Here is a 23,052-nt window from a genome sequence, read left to right on the forward strand (position 1 = left end):
TTCTGCCTGCTCTTACTTTGTCTTGCAGGGTAATATTTGGTGCACCCCAGGTCCTGAGCATTTCCTTGGAGTATCCAGCCTTTGTCACAGAAAGTATACACACCAGCTTGTTTCATTCAACTAAGAATTCACGTTGTGCATAATATTACAGCACTGAGATCTACTTATGACAAAACAAAGAGGAGTTCATTAATGGAGTTTTAAGTGATACTGAGTAAGAATAGTAGAAACAGTATTGGTTATAAATGATACAAAAGTATAACAGGCTTTTAAGGCTCCAAACATAAGTTTAGGGAGCTACAATCCTTTGGCTAAAGTAGTTTGCTCACCCTCAAAGTTTTTCTGTAGAGCTTGCTGATTTTCAGTCAAATCAGGACCCAGATTTTCATGATTCTCCCACATCCTGTCAGGGGGTCCCTTCAGTAAATAGATAAACTGTCTTTTTGCTTCACCTTATATTTCCCTAAAACTCACTGTTATGACACCAGAGACTAGACAAACCCCTTTGACCTTGGTCTCCCATGCTGAATTCACATTTCCCTCAAACCCCATCAACCTATTTTCCTGTTGCATTAATATGCAAATAGGGCTTCATTTGTGTTGGCTTGTCCTGCTTACTTTACCTCAGAGATCTAGGCTGATAGGTAAATCAACATTCCTTCATCTGGGAAAATCTTATTTATTAACCCTGGCTGTTTAAACAATTTTTTTTTTTTACATACAGACAACGTCTTGTGTGACACCCATACATACATCTTGCAATGCTTATGATGACCAATACAAATAATCTTTTATTTCATAGTTTAATTATATTCTTTATAGATAAAGACTATGACAACGATGGATTAGGCATAGTGAGTTTATCAGGCCTGATAGGAGTTGCTGTTGTGACAGTGAACCCTTTATCAGTTGGCACTGAGGGGTTCATCGGGTCATAGATGCATTAACTAATAACTCTAGCTACAGGGAAAAAGCTTCAGCCCCTTTCTCCTGCTGATTTACAAGGCTTGTAGAGAAGATATTAGAGTAAACCAATTGCCAGAGCTGGATTTTACAAGAAAAATGGGCCAACCAAAAAATGAAATGAAATAAAAATGAGCAGGGATACATCTGCTCCTTCAGCAGCAGAGAAGAAACTGTTTTAAAAAAAAACCACAGGTAAATTTCTTCTTTTAGCTAAGATTACTGAGGGCTTGTCTACACTTGAAATGCTGCACCACTACTGCTGTGCCACTGTAGTGCTTCAGTGTAGACACGACCTATGCTGGTGGGAGAACCCCTCTCATTGGTGCAGGTAATCCCACCTCCCCGAGAGGCGGTAGCTAAATCGACAGAAGAATTCTTCCGACAACATAGTGCTGTCTATACTGGGGCTTAGGTCGGATTACCTACGCCTCTCGGGGTATGGGTTTTTCACACCCTAGCAACGTATTTAAGTTGACAATTTTCTAGCATAGACTAGGCCTCACTTAAAGAGAAGTATAGAAATTTTATATGCTTATCTGGATTTTTGGGAACTGATTCAGATTCTCCAAAAATATAACGTAAACACGATTTACATATAATTCTGGCTAGATTACATTTTTAACTAACAGTGAAATTTTGGGATTTCAGAGGAGACATCAAAAGAGTGACAGCCATATATCAGGTGCAAAACCTATTTTGCTGTTGTAGGTCAAGATGACTAAGTTTGGGTAGCTATAATGTCCTGCCAGGAGAATTTATTATACCAAGCCAGATGTTTCTACATGATTTGTTGTTTGAAGCAAGATTACCCTTAGTAAACATGGCTGCTGTCTAAAATTGTGTTACTCATGAGTGTCCTCAGAAAATGACTGCCCCTTGTACTTTCGATATTCTGATACATTTGCTTTTATTTTTTCACTGAAAAAAATCACAATCATCATAAGCCTGACGGTAACAACAAACAACAACTACAAAATCCACTCATGCACTGCATTCCCAGAGACATCAGAGAGAGAAGGATGCTTCCTAGACATGAAAGAAATACAATTAAATGGGAATTTATGAACCAGAGAAATTTCTGGAATGAAATGGGAAATCCTGTGGAGAGGAATCTCAATCTTCAGTCACATACCAGACTCATACAATCTTTGAAAAATACCAGTGATAGAATAAGAAGAAATGTTAAGAGGAGTTATACATTTTAGTTTACCAGTACTAATGTACATTAATACAAACACCCCATATGTAGAAGCAAATTCTGTCTTTTGTTGCATGTCTCCCATTAATCCCAACAGGAAGCCCATATGCATATGTAACATCCTCCATCCCTGAGTGGGTCATCAGCATCTGGGACCAAACCTGGGACCTCTGAATCTAAAAGCAGGAGTCTCTATTATCTGAGCAAAAAAGACCCAACATTCTTAGCCATGGCTGTAACAGGATTAACTAGTATATGGGGTATATATTATAATATCTAAAGGCTAAATTTGGCCTATTTTTCTTTATTTTATTTGGATACCACAGTAAGGTGACACTTCACCACCACTAACAGTATTAAGGCGAGTCAGTCATGGAGCTCAGCATAAGTAGGCAGTTTCTATTCTCAAACACCTTGAAAGTTTTTTTTATTGTTACTTTCTAGTTTCTATTCATGTGAGATCACACCCAGAATTTCATTTAGACTTTACATGACCTCACAAGTTCAAAGCAAACTTACCCAGTTGGAGAGAGGGGTTTCACTTCAAACTTGGTCAAGATTCATTGAAAAGATTTGCAAATCTCAGAATCTCATTCTACAAACCTGGCTCAATTCAGGTAAGGACACATGAAATCAGATTAGTTTCCTGTAACTTCAGGTTTCATAATGAGAGATTCATGGCTCATCTGCAGCCAGTTTATTTGATTTAGGTTTATTTAGTTAAATGGGTAGGTGGGACAGTTTTCATTGTGGTTTTATTTCAAGTTATTAAATCATATTTAATTGACACAAGGATGACAAATGTGCGTGAGACATTTTGCTCCTCACTTGATCACATTTTTTTCCTCCCCATAAAAGGTTAGTTTCCTTGTGTAACAAATTCTTGAATGAGAGATCCTAATTCACCTTCTAACTGCGCACAGCAGTGAAAAAGTTTTTCCTAATATCCAACCGGAACTTCCCCACTGCAACTTGAGACCATTACTCAGTGATGAGCTGCCAAAATCTTAACAACAGGTTCCCTCCTCACCCCACGAGGGGGACGTTGGCCACCCCCGCCCCCGGGACTCCTGCCCCATCCAACCCCCACATGTTCCTTGATGCCCCCCCAGAACCCCTGCCCCATCTACCCCCCTCCCCTGTCCCCTGACTGCCCCCAGAACTGGACAGGAGGGTCTCGTGGGCCACTGTAGTGGGTGCCCACCCCACCCCTAAGAGCCAGAGGCACCTGCCGGGGGGCAAGGTGGGGAGTCCTGGAGGTGCTTACCTGGCGCAGCTCCCAGGAAGCATCCGGCAGGTCCCTCTGGCTCCTAGGGGTGGGGGAGCATAGCTAGGGTGGGAGCAGGGGGAGCGGCCGCTCCCCCACTGATCACATCAAAAGTGGTGCCTTAGGCGCTGACTCCCTGGGTGCTCTGAGACTGGAGCCCCCCACGGGGAAAATTTGGTGGGTGCAGAGCCCCCACTGGCTGCTCCCTGCCCCACCCCCGGCCCCAGCTCACCTCACCTCCACTCCGCCTCCTCCCTGAATGTGCTGCCCCGCTCTGCTTCTCCGCCCCCTCCCCAGGCTTCCCACGAGTCAGCTGTTCAGCAGGAAGCCTGGGAGGGCTGAGAAGCAGACAGCAGCTTCCCGTTCAGGCCGAGGGTGGTGAAGGTGACCTGGGGTGGAGAGCGGTTCCCCTGCGCGCCCCTCCACCCCCCGGGTTACCAGCTGCAGGGCGGGCAGCCCTCCTCGTGCTCCCCTACCCTGCCCCAGCTCACCTCCGCCTCCCTGGGCCTGAGCGGGAAGCCACGGCCTGCTTCTCAGCCTGCCCCAGCTTCCCGCGCGAACAGCTGGCTCGCGGGAAGCCTTGGGGGGCAGAGAAGCAGGCGGCGGCTTCACACTCAGGCCGAGGTTGGCGGAGATGAGCTGGGGTGGAGAGCGGTTCCCCTGCGTGCCCCCCCACCCCCCGGGTTACCTGCTGCGGCGCGGGTGGCCCTCCTCGCACACCCCCCCCCAGCTCACCTCCGCCTCCCTGGGCCTGAGCGGGAAGCCGCAGCCTGCTTTTCAGCCTGCCCCAGCTTCCCGCACGAACAGCTGATTGTCCCTCATGGAACAACCAGTTCTAAAAGGGCTTCTAAATTTAACAACCAGTTCTAGTGAACTGGTGCAAACTGGCTCCAGCTCACCACTGCCATTACTCCTTGTTCTGTTATCTGCTACCACTCAGAACAGTCTAGATCCATCCTCTTTGGAACCCCCTTTCAGGTAGTTGAAAGCAGCTATCAAATCCCCCCTCATTCTTCTCTTCTGCAGACTAAACAATCCCAGTTCCCTCAGCCTCTCCTCATAAGTCATGTGCTCCAGTCCCTTCATCATTTTTGTTGCCCTCCGCTGGACGCTTTCCAATTTTTCCACATCCTTCTTGTAGTGTGGGGCCCAAAACTGGACACACTACTCCAGATGAGGCCTCACCAATGTCGAATAGAGGGGAACGGTCACGTCCCTCAATCTGCTGCCCCCACTTATACAGCCCAAAATGCTGTTAGCCTTCTTGGCAACAAGGGCACACTCTTGACTGATATCCAGCTTCTCATCCACTGTAACCCCTAGGTCCTTTTCTGCAGAACTGCTGCTGAGCCATTCAGTCCCTAGTCTGTAGCGGTGCATGGGATTCTTCTGTCCTAAGTGCAGGACTCTGCACTTGTCCTTGTTGAACCTCATCAGATTTCTTTTGGCCCAATCCTCTGATTTGTTTAGGTCTCTCTGTATCCTATCCCTACCCTCCAGCGTTTCTACCACTCCTCCCAGTTTAGTGTCATCTGCAAACTTGCTGAGGGTGCAGTCCACGCCATCCTCCAGATCATTAATGAAGATATTGAACAAAACCGGCCCCAGGACCGATCCTTGGGGCACTCTGCTTGATACTGGTTGCCAACTAGACATGGAGCCATTGATCACTACCCGTTGAGCCCGACGATCTAGCCAGCTTTCTATCCACCTTATAGTCCATTCATCCAGCCCATACTCCACAAGACTCTGCCAGTCTAAATCTCGCTTGGAGGTAACAACCAGTGATCCCCAGTTCCCAAGTTCCCCAGAGATGTGTCTCTGCAGTCTCTAGACCCTCTCACTCGACACTGACAGAAATTATTAAGCTTGTTGTCTCCAAAGAGACAGTGCTCACCCCAGCCTGTTAGGTTCACTAAGGACTCACTCTTTACTTCAATGTAATGGCACTGAGATGGTTTATAGTAAACCTAAGAATAACTTTATTAATAAAAACCAGAGATTTGAATGATACCAAGCAAGGATAAAGGAGATAGAAAAGGGTTACAGACAAAACAAAAACAACATCCTTTCTAGTGCCTAAAATTTAATTCTAACAAGCTATGTCATTGACCAGCATCCTCACATCCAATTAACTAGCATCTCCAGCCCTTCCTGGTAGGAGGATCTGATGTTCCCAGAATCAGAGGGTGTTGTCCTCAAGAGCCAGGAAGACTTTCTGTCCCCTGGTGTGCTCACTATACTATTTCCTCCACTGCTTGTTAGCGTGATTGCTTTGTTTACATGATATGTAAATATACTTTCATAGCCATCTGTTTGTAATCAAGCCGGTCACAGAGATAAATCCACAGTCCTTTGTCTATGGTAGGCTTGACTTATGCACGGCTTCCCGAACACATTTTAGGAACATATTTTCAGCACACATACATAACTCTTTATACACACGCCGTACATAACACACAGTGCTATTCCTAACCAGCGTGTCACTAATTTCCTATGATACTTTACTAAATACACTTTTATAATATGATAATATTGTATACAATCACTTGATTCAATTGCATATTTTGGGGTTCAGACCCCCTGTTTCTCCACTGGGGTGTCTGGAGCCTGATTGTCATAAAAACCTGATAGGACATTATCCAAATTCAGCCACTCCAGTGTTTTGTGTTAAGTGTTTTTGTAATTATTATTATTTTATTGCGTATTAACAAAGGGAACCATGCTTCACCTTTGGTTTAATCTTTTTTTCATTTGGAAGCGTCTCTCTGTTGATGAGAGAACTGACTGACAATTGATCCCAGTACTGTAGTTCAAGGGCAAGTCAGTTACTGCTAATGTAACAAATCACCATAGTCTGACAATTGGGAGTCTCATCCCAGCCAAACAGTAAGACAGACACAGACTCAAATCATAATACAAATGGGCTGCTGAACATTTTTGTATCTGACAAACAAGGCAAAGAGAACAGAAGTAACAGTAGCTCAAAGTCAAGTCTCAAGAGCTCACATTTTACTATCTGCACTGAGCATGATCAACAGAATTAGGCATGCGAGCACTCTTTGTATTGTCAGTGTTAGCTGGTTGCTGGAATGGGTAAAGTTATGTTAACCTAGAAATGATTAGGTTAGTGACAGGTTAGTAACACTTCCAGGTTAGTGATTAGTAACCATCCTCTTTTTTGAGACAGTTCTGTAGTTAGTAAGATTAGGTTAATGATTAGGTTAGTAACACTTCCAGGTTAGTGATTAGTAACCATCCTCTTTTTTGAGACAGTTCTGGTAGGTTCACAGTTCATAGAATCATAGAATCATAGAATCATAGAATATCAGGGTTGGAAGGGACCCCAGAAGGTCATCTAGTCCAACCCCCTGCTCGAAGCAGGACCAATTCCCAGTTAAATCATCCCAGCCAGGGCTTTGTCAAGCCTGACCTTAAAAACCTCTAAGGAAGGAGATTCTACCACCTCCCTAGGTAACGCATTCCAGTGTTTCACCACCCTCTTAGTGAAAAAGTTTTTCCTAATATCCAATCTAAACCTCCCCCATTGCAACTTGAGACCATTACTCCTCGTTCTGTCATCTGCTACCATTGAGAACAGTCTAGAGCCATCCTCTTTGGAACCCCCTTTCAGGTAGTTGAAAGCAGCTATCAAATCCCCCCTCATTCTTCTCTTCTGCAGACTAAACAATCCCAGCTCCCTCAGCCTCTCCTCATAAGTCATGTGCTCTAGACCCCTAATCATTTTTGTTGCCCTTCGCTGGACTCTCTCCAATTTATCCACATCCTTCTTGTAGTGTGGGGCCCAAAACTGGACACAGTACTCCAGATGAGGCCTCACCAGTGTCGAATAGAGGGGAACGATCACGTCCCTCGATCTGCTCGCTATGCCCCTACTTATACATCCCAAAATGCCATTGGCCTTCTTGGCAACAAGGGCACACTGTTGACTCATATCCAGCTTCTCGTCCACTGTCACCCCTAGGTCCTTTTCCGCAGAACTGCTGCCTAGCCATTCGGTCCCTAGTCTGTAGCGGTGCATTGGATTCTTCCATCCTAAGTGCAGGACCCTGCACTTATCCTTATTGAACCTCATCAGATTTCTTTTGGCCCAATCCTCCAATTTGTCTAGGTCCTTCTGTATCCTATCCCTCCCCTCCAGCGTATCTACCACTCCTCCCAGTTTAGTATCATCTGCAAATTTGCTGAGAGTGCAATCCACACCATCCTCCAGATCATTTATGAAGATATTGAACAAAACCGGCCCCAGGACCGACCCCTGGGGCACTCCACTTGACACCGGCTGCCAACTAGACATGGAGCCATTTATCACTACCCGTTGAGCCCGACAATCTAGCCAGCTTTCTACCCACCTTATAGTGCATTCATCTAGCCCATACTTCCTTAACTTGCTGACAAGAATACTGTGGGAGACAGTGTCAAAAGCTTTGCTAAAGTCAAGAAACAATACATCCACTGCTTTCCCTTCATCCACAGAACCAGTAATCTCATCATAAAAGGCGATTAGATTAGTCAGGCATGACCTTCCCTTGGTGAATCCATGCTGACTGTTCCTGATCACTTTCCTCTCATGTAAATGCTTCAGGATTGATTCTTTGAGGACCTGCTCCATGATTTTTCCAGGGACTGAGGTGAGGCTGACTGGCCTGTAGTTCCCAGGATCCTCCTTCTTCCCTTTTTTAAAGATTGGCACTACATTAGCCTTTTTCCAGTCATCCGGGACTTCCCCCGTTCGCCACGAGTTTTCAAAGATAATGGCCAAGGGCTCTGCAATCACAGCCGCCAATTCCTTCAGCACTCTCGGATGTAACTCGTCCGGCCCCATGGACTTGTGCACGTCCAGCTTTTCTAAATAGTCCCTAACCACCTCTATCTCCACAGAGGGCTGGCCATCTCTTCCCCATTCTGTGATGCCCAGCGCAGCAGTCTGGCAGCTGACCTTGTTAGTGAAAACAGAGGCAAAAAAAGCATTGAGTACATTAGCTTTTTCCACATCCTCTGTCACTAGGTTGCCTCCTTCATTCAGTAAGGGGCCCACACTTTCCTTGGCTTTCTTCTTGTTGCCAACATACCTGAAGAAACCCTTCTTGTTACTCTTGACATCTCTTGCTAGCTGCAGTTCCAGGTGCGATTTGGCCCTCCTGATATCTTTCCTACATGCCCGAGCAATATTTTTATACTCTTCCCTGGTCATATGTCCAACCTTCCACTTCTTGTAAGCTTCTTTTTTATGTTTAAGACCCGCTAGGATTTCACCATTAAGCCAAGCTGGTCGCTTGCCATGTTTACTATTCTTTCGACTCATCGGGATGGTTTGTCCCTGTAACCTCAACAGGGATTCCTTGAAATACAGCCAGCTCTCCTGGACTCCCTTCCCCTTCATGATAGTCCCCCAGGGGATCCTACCCATCCGTTCCCTGAGGGAGTCGAAGTCTGCTTTCCTGAAGTCCAGGGTCCGTATCCTGCTGCTTACCTTTCTTCCCTGCGTCAGGATCCTGAACTCAACCAACTCATGGTCACTGCCTCCCAGATTCCCATCCACTTTTGCTTCTCCCACTAATTCTACCCGGTTTGTGAGCAGCAGGTCAAGAAAAGCGCCCCCCCTAGTTGGCTCCCCTAGCACTTGCGCCAGAAAATTGTCCCCTACGCTTTCCAAAAACTTCCTGGATTGTCTATGCACCGCTGTATTGCTCTCCCAGCAGATATCAGGAAAATTAAAGTCACCCATGAGAATCAGGGCATGCGATCTAGTAGCTTCCGTGAGTTGCCGGAAGAAAGCCTCATCCACCTCATCCCCCTGGTCCGGTGGTCTATAGCAGACTCCCACCACTACATCACTCTTGTTGCACACACTTCTAAACTTAATCCAGAGGCACTCAGGTTTTTCCACAGTTTCGTACCGGAGCTCTGAGCCGTCATACTGCTCCCTTACATACAGTGCTACTCCCCCACCTTTTCTGCCCTGCCTGTCCTTCCTGAACAGTTTATAACCATCCATGACTGTACTCCAGTCATGTGAGCTATCCCACCAAGTCTCTGTTATTCTCTGTGGTTCCTTTAAAGCATCTATCTTAGGTACTTCACACGGACCCCATTGCCATAGTATCTGAGTGCCTGACAATTTTTAATACACCGATTGGAGCTGGGGAGGAACTGAATTTTCCCTCATGGGAAATTCCATGATTGGGCAGGTGTGGGTGTGAGGGCGGGAGGAGAGTGTCATTCTAAAATAGAACAAAGCCAAAATATTTTTAATATTTCCTGTTAAACCAATTTCTGGAGGGAAAATGTTTCAGGTCAATCAAAATATTTTGTTTCAATAAAATCAAAATGTTTCATTCTGACTTTGAGTTTTTAAAAATGTTATATAATACAAACATTTAAACATTGAAACAAAATTTCATTTCGAAATGGAAAAATTGAAACGTTCCATTCGGAAAAGTTTGAAATGAAACCTTATCAGCATGCACCATTCTGTTTCCCTCTTGTGCAATTTTGTCAAAATGCCCATTAAATGTTTTTGCTTTTGACTAATTTCCTGCTGTAAAAACATTTCCCCAGAAAATTTCTGACCAGCACTAGAATTTATCCTCACAAAACCCCTCTGAATAGGGACATACCAGACAGGGAACATAGGGACTAAGTGACTTGCCCAAAGTCACGGACAGAGGAAAGAATTGAACCTGGGTCTCCCAAGTCCTAATCTAAGCACCATAAAAACTGGATCATCTCTCCTCACTGCATTTGGTGGGCTGCATGGATTGTATCTTTCTGTTCAGTCTTTCCACTTAAGAGACCCATAAAAATATCTGGAGATTGAAAATACAATACTGCACTGGATAACAGTGCAATAATAATAAAAAAGACTGAATAAACATCAAACAAATGTAATTTTAACCTACTGACCACTTCAGTATGAAATAGATGAGAATTTTTTAATTTAATTTATTTAACAACTCGCTAGATGCCATTTAACATGGGGTTGGGTGAATGTGTACTCATGGAACTGAATTGATACGACTATTTCCCCAGTTAAAGCAATAGTCATTCCTATTCTTTACCATTAAGCTAAACTGATTTTCCAGAAGTTACACTAATAAAGTGTTGCATCCGATGAAGTGAGCTGTAGCTCACGAAAGCTTATGCTCAAATAAATGTGTTAGTCTCTAATGTGCCACAAGTCCTCCTGTTCTTTTTGCGGATACAGACTAACACAGCTGCTGCTCTGAACTAATAAAGTGTTGCATCCCCGGTAATGGCTCTTAAGGAAGGTCTGCAGGATTGAATGCTGTACGCTTTGCTAGTAAAATTGAACCCCCGAGAATCCATGGATCAAATTCTGTCCAGTTACTAGCTGGCATCCCTACAGGGCCAGAGAACAGAAGACCTTAGAACTTAACAGACCCACCAAGCAGAACTTTTTAATAGAGAAAAAACAATTTACCTGGATCTTCTATAGCTAAATTCTTCGTTAACCACTGAACAATGTCTGAACCTACGAGAAAAAAAAATATTTTTAGTTTAGTAAGCTTGCCCTTTCTATATTCTTCAGTCATACCTCCCTGACACCATAAATATCCAGGTAACATGTAAACGGGAACTAATGTTGAGTTTCTCCAGAATCAACTGGACCATTTTATTTTTATAGAACACCCCACAATTTCAACAAAAGAGACACATTATGCAAACTATTTTTTTTTTCCAAATCAGGAATACTGATGCACAATTTCATCGTGCAAGAAGCATGTTACTTATCTGACAGTAGTCTATATTTTAAAAAGAATAATTATTGTAAATTTTCAGGGACAAACAAGCAAACATTGTATTACATTCTTGTATTGGCGTGCAAAAACAAACAAACAAAACCCTTTATCAAACAAGACTTAAAAAGGGTTAATGCAGCACACATTGTAATTGTATATATACACACTCATATCTATGGAACAGCTCAAGTCTGTATTCTTTTTTTTAGTAATTTCCAAAATCTCTATTTAAAGATGTTACTGAACACCTAACTCTTTGATTTAATATGTGCTAATAGCAGCTCCATCCAGGAACCTCTCATTTAATCTCTCCATGATTTCTGTAGGAGACCTCTTCTGGTCCTCTATCCTTAACCACCACTTCTATTCTGACACTCCCAACTCTCTCTCTCTTCCCCTCACAGACACATACATTGTTGGTCCTATCATGTCCCACCAGCAACTCTGGTTGCTGACCAACATCCCAGCAATATTTCAAGCTATCTTTAAAAATATATTTATTTCCTCCTGACCCCTCTGCACCTATTTTTTCCCATATCTAGTTGTTTAAGATCCTGTCACTTCTTATTTTATATTACCCAGGCCCACCTTTTTTCTCATTATCCCCACTTTGTAGCACAATTCTTCATCATTTCTTACCATGCCAAAGGTAACCTTTTCACCTCTTCCGACTTGAGTTGCTCGAGTCCTCTTTCTTTCCCACCATTCCAATCTTTCTATCGCTTTGGTTGCTTCCTTTTCCAAATTTATGTTTCTGTCCATAAATGTACCCAACCTACATCTCTGCTTTCATATTTCCCTACTCATATCCCCCTTTTTCATTCCCTCTCTTCTCATGCTCTTGGCTTTGCACCTTCATTCCTTCAGCGTGCTATGCTTGGTAGAGCCTTCTACACATAGCATTACCTGAACTATTCCCAGGCTTGTCTGTCACACTGTAAGCCACCCAGTGGGAACTGGCCTATTATAAACATATTTAACTGTTTAGTTTAAACAAGGGACAGGGTGATTCTCTGGAAAACAAAAAGGATACTGACAAACAAAAATATTTTAAATAGCAAATATAAATTTTAAGAAGAAAATCTTTTAAAAACAACAACACACTTATGTGCATTTCCTGTCTATTCCATGAAGGTTGCTCATGTTACTGTTTCAATCAAGTGGAGATACCTAAGGTATAATGGGAAGACACATAATAAATTATTGCATCCTTATCAAACCATCTTGTAAAGGAGCCACCCACTTCACAGCAGAACTAACACCATTTTTTTAAAAATCTTTGGTTTTACGGGCAGGAGGCAGATGTAAGACTCCAGATTTACACAAACATTAGATAAATTAAAGTAACATTGAGTGGGGAAAGGACAGTAAGCAAACAATAGTAGGAGTTAGTACAGGTTCCTTCTGGCATTACCCACATAATCTAGCTAAAGGTACAGGAATAAATCTGCAGAAAAAATCCTATGCCCCACCAACTCTCCAGAAGCCACTCTCCCAAGCATTTATTAATGTTAATTGGTCGTAGACTACAGCAGTTCTCAGCCCTTATCAAGATTTGGACCATTTCTTAAGGTCAAAATCCTCCCATGGACCTAGACATTGACAACTAGCATCCCAATACAGATTCCACACTTTCCTTTAAGCAACTACTACAGAGTTTGATTACACCGGAAAGCAATATCAGGACAATATTAAACAGACAAGAGGAAATTAAATTCTCTTTCATGAGAGAGGTTCAGTCCTATGGTCACATATTCACATTGTCTGTCTATGCTGTTCATTTCCTCTCCCTGGACAGGAGAATTGACAATTACTATCAAACTTCCCTGAGGTTCCTCCTCTAGCATCCCCCCTTTACTTTGCATTTTACCTCACTATACCTAAGTTTTCATCCCCTTTTGATGCTGTGTGCACATTTGATCACTGTTGATTTACATCAAACATCCAAAAACATCTAGGAAACAACAGTTCTGCATGCTTTGACATATTTTTCTTTTTGATCAGTCGAAAAAGTCTCTGGAGCTATAAAGGCTCATCTACACTTTAAAAATGTACCTGTTTTACTACATAGGGTCTACACTGGTAGGTAGTGCAAGTGCAGGTGGTTTTACCTCTATGCTATCAAGCCTTGCAGGTCCAATAGAGCCAAGTAGGTTTTTAATTAAGATCAGGTCACACTCAATTATTAAAGGTCAATGCACTACTTATTCCTTAATTGAAATAAATAGCTGGTATTTTGACTTTGTTTTAGGTGATTCAAGATGACCCGTAAAGATTCTAAAGAGATCTTATTTCCATTTTTGTTTTGTTGCTCCTTTTCTGTACAAAGAACAGATAGGTTAATGGCTTTAGAGACATGTATGAATAGCTGTGTGTTTTGTATTAACGACTAAGGGGATGTTTATAAGAAGCTATTTTATTTTTTCGAACAAGGAATTGGGAGAAGATAAATCACTGTCTGGCATTTCTGAAATTGGTTCTGTTTGGGATTCAAGGATCCAGATTTTCCTTTTGCTTCATTTGGTTTCAGACCAGACTTATTTTACTAAACTGAGTTATTTGGTACCAGTAATCCACCAGTACAGCATAAAGGAAGAGAGACGGGGATGGGTACCATCCATCTCTTAATGGGCTGAATCTCATTTGTAGCCAAGAAGCGATCAGATTAATTTTTAGAAAACACTGAATCTTTCAACTTTTTCAAGGTTCCATCTTGCTCTTAACTACCAATGAAATCTCCTGCAGAACTATTTCCCCGCAGACATATAGTCATGAAGAGCTGTACCTGCTACCAAGTGTTATCTTCTTTTTTTGAATAGCAGTATGATGAAGGAGCTTCTTTTATACTAAATACTTCCTTCTCCTAAGTAAATGGTGATGTTTAAAGAGTAGCACTGCAGACTTGTGGGTTTTTTAGTATTTCAGCTTCAGTAAAAGGATCCCAGTGACTATCCTCCATCACTATGATTTATTATCACAGTGCTGATGGACTACATAAAGTGGGAAGTTCATGGTGGAGGTCTGCAGAAGAGATACTGATTACCAGGCTATTGCGTCTCTGTAGGCTCTGTGCAGATATAATCCAAAAAGAATATTAGTTGAGTCAAACCAGAAGCATTAATGCCTCTCTGAAATTCAAAAAGGTTTGGTTCAAGGGAAGTTAAAGGTTTAGGATGATTATTCTATCTGAACTACCTTATGAAACAATTAAAATACAATTGCAAGGTGTTCTCTGTAGCACCTTAAACAAAGATTTCAAAGCACTTTACAAACATTAAACAAGCTTCTAAAGCCCTTGTGACATTGATATGATGAGCAAACCCATTCTACATATGGGTAAAGCAAGGGAGAGAGGTTAAAGGCCATGTCCAAGGTTACATAGGAAGTGGGCGGTGGAACTGGAACGAGAACTTTGAGACTTCTGCTTTACTCACTACACAAGACATGGTCTCACACAATACAGTATGGTGTACAAAGCCATCATAACTTCATGGTGCTGTTTACATATCTGGTCAATATACTCTGGTTTGAGGTATATGGATATGATAGATTTAAACAGAGTTGTTCTAACTATAATTTCTCTTTCTTTTATATAAATAAGAATAGTACAAACAAACCAAAGGTATCTTCTTAGTGCTTTTATTGTAGATAATTATTATCATTAAGCTGCTTCTATTTTACCACATTTATTCACTAAGCTTAACATGTATTTTCCAAGCCTAGTTGGTAATAATTATGTATACTATGTAATCACATTTAATGTGCATATGCGCAGTACTAAATGATTACATAGGAATGCAGTCTTCTTAGAATGCATCATTTCCAAATTATACAGGTCCCACAATCATCCCTTTTGCAGAGCAAATATCTTTACTACTTAGTTAAACTGTGCATTTTGATTGCTATTAGACTTCAATGGCCAACTTCTTGCTCTCATTTATATTAGTGATTTACCTATCACTGAGAACAGAAGCTGGTCAGAAATATATATCAGGCAGATACTTCTACAGTTTAAAAATTGTTAGGCAGGCAGACAGACAGACATACAGATGGAGAGAGCATTTTAAATACACAGTGTGACTTAATTTATACCCATTGGACTGCAGTGAAGTCAACAGGGTTGCAGACAAATAAATGAGGAAAGAATTTGATCCCAATTCTTTGGCTACCATGAAGACCAAATTATTTAGACAAACATTTTTAAATCCCATTGACTTCTGTGAGGTAATTCTAAGCCCAGAGATGTCTTGCTACCAATTGGCTAGCAAAATAAATAGCAGTAGGTAAGGAACGACATAATAACTTAAGTACTTCCCTCCCATGGAAAAATTCAAGAGCAAGGGCAAAAGTAGTCAAACAATATGAGCTTCAGATTGTGGAGTTTCAAACTCCTGATCCCTTCAAACCTTCTCTTAGACTAGGCACTGGGAGAGCCTTCTTATTCCCATAAACTAAGCACTTCTTTTTTCGCTGTTCAAATCCCCCTTTCTACCCTTCTTTCATGAAATATACCCTCAGTGACAGCCTTACCTCCATATCTGCTCACAACTAAGCTGCTTACATCATATTTGTAAGGGAGCTTTACGGATCAGTGCTCCCATCTTTCTATATGTTTCATACAGTTCTGTTTACATTTATCGTGCTATTTAAATAGTTAAAAGAGACAACAGTGATGAGTCAGAGCTATGTCGTTCAGAATTGGATCTGGAGGGAGGCACTCCCCAAGTTCAAGTGTGGTCAGATCTGAGCCTGATTCTGAATGATGCCAAATGCCCCCTAGTCCCATTCTATTCATATTCTTATACCACAGCCATCTCCATGGTATCCGAGTGCCTGAGAAAAACAGCATGGTTTAAATCTGTTCTCAAATTCCTATGCCCCATTGATTCAAATTACATGCATTCAGCACCTCAAGTTCAGGCCAAAAGAAGCAAAATATACAAAAGCATTTGCTAGTATGAATCATATTGATTTGTACTCCCTGTAACAAAGTATGTGTTCTCCTCAGGTTATTCAATTAAAACTACAAACAAATTACAAAATTGGAAGTTATCAGTTCTTCATTCGGGGTTACCATACCTTGTGGGCAATTTTGTTACTGAAAAGAGTGCTAAAGGAAGTCTAGTCTTAAACAGCTTGTTGTGCAGTTTGTAAGCAATTTTTAAAATATCTAATCAACAAAATGATCTTAATTGAGTCAGTTGCCTGTGACTTCTGTGCCCTTTCTGAGCTGCTTCATTACTTATGCAAATGTGTTTCTAAAATACTGAGAATATCACTATCAGTTCTTATTCATTTAGGGGGTCACAAAAAGAACAAAGTAATAAAACAGCTGGATGCTTTGCAAGGAAAAGAGAGACTCTTCTTTTGTATGGTAGTAAATTGAAATGTGGTGGCTGGTAAACATATTAATTCAGATGTTCCTATACCACCAGAAACATACACAGAACACACCCTTCAAGAGTCAGGATCAACGTTCACAGGTTCAATTGTTCCAACACAAGAATTCTTTAAATAGCAAGTTTATTCTTTCTTCTTGCCCTTCTATCCCACCTTTCCACCTCCATTATCAGCTGGAAGTCCAACTCAAAGAAAAGCCAGTAGGATTTGGTATATGGACAAAAAATTTATGATAGGGAAGATATTCCTGTAGTTAGAGTTAAGTCTAGGACTTGGTAGAGCTAAGTGTAATTCTCTTCTCTGTCACACGTTTCAGTGATCTTGGTCAAGTCACATCTACACTGCAAAGACAATCCCACAGCACCAAGTCTCAGAGCCCAGATCAATTGACTTGGGCTTGCACAGCTAGAAGTAGGAGTGCAGATGTTCCCACTTGGACTGGAGCTTAGTGTCTGAGACGCTCACCCCTCGCTGGGTTTCAGAACCTGGGGTCCAGCCAGAAACCCAACATCTACACTACTATTTAAAGCCTCGCAACTGACTCGGGCTCCAAACCTGGTGCCACAGGTATTTTATTGCAGTGTAGACATACCCTCAGTCTTTCTGTGCCTTGGTTCCCCCTATGTAAAATGAGCATGATAGTACTTCCCCATCTCATAGGGTTGTTATAAGGATAAATATATTAAAGATTATAAGGCACTCAGGTGTTACAGCAATGGGACCATATCAATGATAGATTGATGGCCCAAAAGTCTTGAGCCATTGGCTAATAAGTAAGACAACCCCAAGCTAAAAAATTATGAGGAAATCTAGACTGTAAAAGACAAAAATATTTACAAAGAGCATTATTAAGGAAACATTAAATGGTTTTGGTTTTATCTTTTAAGATGTGTTGGGGAAGGGGACTAAAATATCCCAAAGTATGGAAACTCAAAAGGACAGTAAGTTGTTAAAAATAACAACAACTTTGTAACCTGTTATAACATATTGCGTATATTAAAAATATAAACTACCATTTTTACTAGAAAGCAAATATAATTTGGAAATAGGAATTGTAATTCCTTAAGAACAGGGACCAAGCTAGCACTGAGAGAGAGAGACAGATTGTCAGTGCAATACTCAAGTAGTTTAAAGCTACAAGCGAGGAAGGAAAATGCTTGCAATTTCACAAATATAAGCATATTTTTGTAGCTGATTTAATACCCACCTACAATGAAGAATGTAAGAAAATCCCTGTAATAAAACTATAACAATTATTTTTCCTTGAAAGAACTAGCAAGCCGGACTTTAAATCTTGGTAGGTGGGGATGGTGGTGCAGGTAAATTGCTATACCGAATTTTAAAAGCCCAAGAGAAAACTCACCTGCAATACTATAAATTTACAGCACATGTGGCTAGACAAGACAAAACAACCTATGCAAGCAGAGAACTTTAGAAGAAAGGTTTTACTCTTGAAGCTTTTGAGAATACATATTAAGATTCTTTAAAATGTCAAGGCCTGGCTAAGGGAAGGAAATATTGTACCATAAATAAGCTCTTGCTCACACCATTAGGTGTAAAGGCCTTTTTTAGTTATTTGTAGAAAGATATCTAATCTATTTTTAATTCAGTGAACTGGCACACCCCCCACCCAAATATCCACAATCAAATGAACACATTCATACAGTTTGTGTTATTTTCTGTAAAACATCACACACACACAGAAATTCAAACATGTGGTCAGTTGTGGCTTCAAGGGACCTGCAGATATCAGTCACTTCAGTTGTCGCAAACTGTAAGGAAAATCTCCTGATCAAGGAAAAGTTTGATTTCTGGATGAACTCTTCAGAGACAGCTGTGAGACCGAGAAAAAGGATTGCGGCAACTTCAGAAATATATATGTATGCATGCAGAAAACGTATTTTAGACTAACCTGTATAAAACACAGCTAAAAAGGTGTTAATTGCATTTCAAGTTGTGAGCAAGCCTTTCCAGGGATTGTAAACCCACTTCTTTTTATGAAAAACTGTAACGGGATTAATAAAACCTTACTGACAGGAAAAACTTCAGGGCAGTGTTTGTGGAAGAGTACATGGAAACAAACCAACATCCTAAATGCCTTACCAATTCTGGAACTTCCCAGAATGTCTCAGCATTTTAGAACATGTCTGTGAAGTTATCTGATTAAAATATGACCGTATAGATCATTGTTGCAACCACTGTTATATATTTGCAGCAAATATTTTACAAAGGTTGTCGAGTGAGGTGTTTATGAAAAGGTTATGATTATGCTATCTGTATGCACGTATCATGTTTGTCTGTGAAGTTATAAGTATTGGAATATCCACCAGCTTTATGGGGATTGTCTGCCCCATTCTTTGCAGTTCTCTCTAATTGAGTGACTATAGCTATCCCCCACTGGGACACCAGTCCCAGCCAGATATGCCATGTAAGATATCTGCAAAAATGTTATGATTTGCCAGATACGATCATCTTGTTTATGTTTGTATCACCTTTGTATTATGAGTTATAGTTATGTATGTATGTCTGTATTTCTAACTTGTGCTATGCTTCTGGGGGACACCCCCAGACAGTTTGGGTATCAGCTCTGCCTAGTCTGCTTGATGGCCCATTAAGACCATCAGCTATACAATGGACCCACTGAGAGAAGGCAGATACACCTTATGACTCAGCAAGGCATGCAGAGACATGCCTATGGACAGAACTCTAAGGCTTCCAAACCATGTGCTGCACAGCCGTGTTTGAAACAAAGGAAGCACAGGCCACAATGCAAAAGACTATAAAAGGCAGCTGTATCTTCTCCATTTTGTCTTCAATCTTGCTTCTGACTTCTGGAGGAACCTTGCTACAGACTGAAGCTCTGAACAAAGCACTGAGTGACTCATCCAAGCTGCGGATGTACTTCAGAGACTTGACTTAAGCCAGCAGTTTATTCCATCACTGGTGTCAAGTATCAGAGGGTAGCAGTGTTAGTCTGTATCCACAAAAACAACAAGGAGTCTGGTGGCACCTTAAAGACTAACCGGTTTATTTGGGCATAAGCTTTTGAGGGTAAAAAACCACTTCTTCAGGTTGCATCTGAAGAATTGGTTTTTTACCCATGAAAGCTTATGCCCAAATAAATCGGTTAGTCTTTAAGGTGTCACCAGACTCCTTATTCCATCACTGTTACAAGCCTGAACCAAGAACTTTGCCATTACTGTATGTAATTGATTCCTTTAACCAATTTTAACTCTCACCTTTCTTTCTTCAGATAAACAAACCTTTAGATTTTAGTTAATAAGAATTGGCTGTAGTGTGATTTTGGGGTAAGATCTAAGTTATATATTGACCTGGGTGTGTGGCTGGTCCTTTGTTATCAGAAGAACCAATTTTTTGATGAGACTGGTTGTAAAGAACCACTCATCTCTGAACCCAGTGTTTTTGGTGGTGATATAAGAACTGGAATGTCTGAGGAAACTGCCTTTATGTTTTCTTGTTAGCCAGTGTGGTGGAACAGGAGTTTACTTTTGTGGCTGGTTTGGTATATCTTATAAAAGAATAACCATCAGTTTTAGGTTGTGTTTGCCCTATTTCTCAGCAGTTCATCCTGAATTTGGCATCTTCAGTTGTGACCCACTAAGGCATGGTTGCAATGTCAGAAACACACAATAGCTTAAAAATAATCGAGTTTTGAGAAAATACATTTTATTAACTTTCTGCTAATTTGCTATCAGAACTACAAACTGTCTAACCATGGAGTGAAGTTGACTGATATTATTTCATAGGAGCCAAGATCTGGTTTAAAAAACCCTCAAACTATTCTAATACTACTAATTCCTAGCTCTTATCACTTTTCATTGTAGATCTCAACCACTTTGCAAAGGAGGTAAGTATCATCCCCATTTTCTAGATGGAGAAACTGAGACACAGAGAGTGACTTGGTCAGCCAATGGTAGAACCCAGAATAGAACAGAAGCCTTTTCAGTCCCAGTCTAGTACCCTCTCCAGCAGGCTATACCGCCTCTTGCTAGGAAATGGACGTTTTGGCTGTAATCAGGGCTCTGTATAGCCATGACATTCTCATTAAGGCTCTGTCCCTGCTCTTGACATCTAGACTGATGGGCACTATGTTGCTTGCTTGAAGAATGACAGTGACAGACCACTCAAGAGTGTCCTGTGTCGCATCTATATATGCTACGTCACCTTCAGTGTTTCACCACACTACTGCTTAGTGCAGCAAACACCCTGCAGAACAGTTCATCATGCGGAATATGCTTTGACAAACTTTACACTGCAAAATAACTCAGCTTTTTTTTTTAAATTGTACACAACATTACCAACAGTAAGAGTATTTTTCACATACTGCTCTCTGTGCTTGCTGTGTTTTACTGCTTCCTTCAGCAGTATTACTTTGTTACACCTGCTGAGGGTTGTATATCATAAAAATATGTTACAAAATATTGATACATACAAGAAAATCCTGGTTCATGACTGGCTGAAGCATTGTCAACCCACGTCTATGGGATCCAGGACTGTGGACTCAGTGTTTCCAAAGCCATGGTTGAGCATCCACACTGCATTGTAAAGGTGGGTTTCCAATTGCTGGACTCAGGTCTTACAGTCATGATAACATGTCCATACTGCAGTATGCACACCTTCTGACTTTGGTCTGCGGCTTCAATTGCATCCACACTGCAAACTGATATGGCTTGGAACTGAGTCACAGCAGAACTTGGGCTCTGACCCAGCCATCCAGCATGTTCCTAGGACCTGGGTCCTGAGTAAGTGCTGACCTGAGTCAGACTGATTTGTGTGTGGAAGGAAGGGGGGCTTGGGCTCAAACCTGAGTCAGAGCCTGGGTTTAGTGTGCAGTGTAGTCATAGCTTAAGAGGCAACAGGTAAGAAGTAGTTGTAAACACCTCCTCTCTACTATTTTGACTATTTGTTTGTTAAAGAATCCTAACTTGTTTCTTCACATTTTCCGGACTATTCAGACCTCTTTGTCCCTCTGTCTGGTCTGAAGTCACTTCACCAGAAGTCTGTGGCCCTGTTGCCACTTACCTCTCACTTTCTACTGGAAAGTGGAAATACTAGGAGTACTTGTGGCACCTTAGAGACTAACACATTTATTTGAGCATAAGCTTTCATGAGCTACAGCTCACTTTGAGCTGTAGGTCATGAAAGCTTATGCTCAAATAAATGTGTTAGTCTCTAAGGCGCCACAAGTTCTCCTGTTCTTTTTGTGGATACAGACTAACACGGCTGCTACTCTGAAACCTGGAAATACTAGATAACTCACAATGGAGTTTTTAATAACAGAAAACAAGTCTGAATTGGCCACTGACTGCTGCCTAATATTCAGCTGGACTCATAAGGGAAAGAGTTTAAAATACCACTTTCTCTCTTCACAGTACAGCCATTTACCAACACTCCTCCAATCACAGGTACCTGCCTTTAAAGGTCTCTAGCTTATTCAGACTGAACTGGAGAGCTTTAATGCACCTCTCTCCCATCAGTCTTTAACAGTTCTAGGAAAAAGGAATCGCTACAGCTGCTGCGCACACCACAGCTGACTTTCAAGGGAAGCAGGAATTTCTCTTTGAAGCACCACCATTGAGGGGAGAATTAGTGGTGACACTTCAATGAGAAACTGCTACCTCCCCTTTCACTGTGGCTGCAGCACTCAGCAATGCTACACAGGCAGCAAGACTGCTCTTTAATTCAACTTGCTAGAAGCTGAATTGAAAGTTGCTTTAAATGTCCCAGTTCATTATTTAAGGTGGACAGATTCCCCTCTTCTTTCTCCATCCATTCATCCTATCAGTCCAAATTCCTACCTAGCATAAACCCATGGACTTAATATAGTGCTATTGACGTCTATGGAATTACACCAGCAATGAATTTGTGCTAATTTGCATAGGTTGCTGATTGACTTCACATATTTAACCTATTAACCTTTCTGCTTTAATAGATTAACCTTTACAAAGGAACATCATTAATCAAATCAGTTTGATGAATGGAATTTGCATCTGAAAAAGTTCACACGTACTTATGTCTCTGATTCTAAATGATGCAGTTTTCCACTGATTGATTTTGCAGTAGAAATATGAACTTGGCAACATTTTAACCTGTCACAATCAGAGATGGAAAGGAACCAGAACACTGGACTGAATCCACTTGGACCTAGAGGAAGCTCAGATCCAGATGCAGGTCTGAACTTCAGAGCTCTGTCTCCTCTCTGAAATGTAACATATTTACCTCTGCTCCGCAAAGATAAGGAAACTGCAAACCAATAGGTTAAAGGCTTTAGTGTATATGACTGTTCAGAAGCAAACACAAATATTGTTATACCTGGTAATTCTAAGAAAACATAAGATACTCTGCAAAGAGCTAAAGGTCAACAAAACAGAAGAGGAATTTGCTGAGGCTGAAAACCTGACATGAATCACCATCTA

The 23,052-nt window shown here is 41.4% G+C and overlaps 1 protein-coding gene across 6 annotated transcripts in view; it reads right to left on the minus strand.

Moving 5' to 3' along the window:
* The window catches only part of RGS7 (regulator of G protein signaling 7), a 411,985-nt gene that overhangs the window by 123,301 nt on the left and 265,632 nt on the right, over nucleotides 1-23,052 (minus strand). For all 6 annotated transcript variants that reach the window (XM_074948899.1, XM_074948901.1, XM_074948902.1 and 3 more), the window contains exon 4: nucleotides 10,897-10,947. In XM_074948899.1, coding sequence (XP_074805000.1) covers nucleotides 10,897-10,947 — 51 coding nt within the window. The remainder of the gene's footprint in view (nucleotides 1-10,896; nucleotides 10,948-23,052) is intronic.

Source organism: Natator depressus, chromosome 3 (assembly GCF_965152275.1).
Source record: "Natator depressus isolate rNatDep1 chromosome 3, rNatDep2.hap1, whole genome shotgun sequence".
Classification (NCBI taxonomy): Eukaryota; Metazoa; Chordata; order Testudines; family Cheloniidae; genus Natator; species Natator depressus.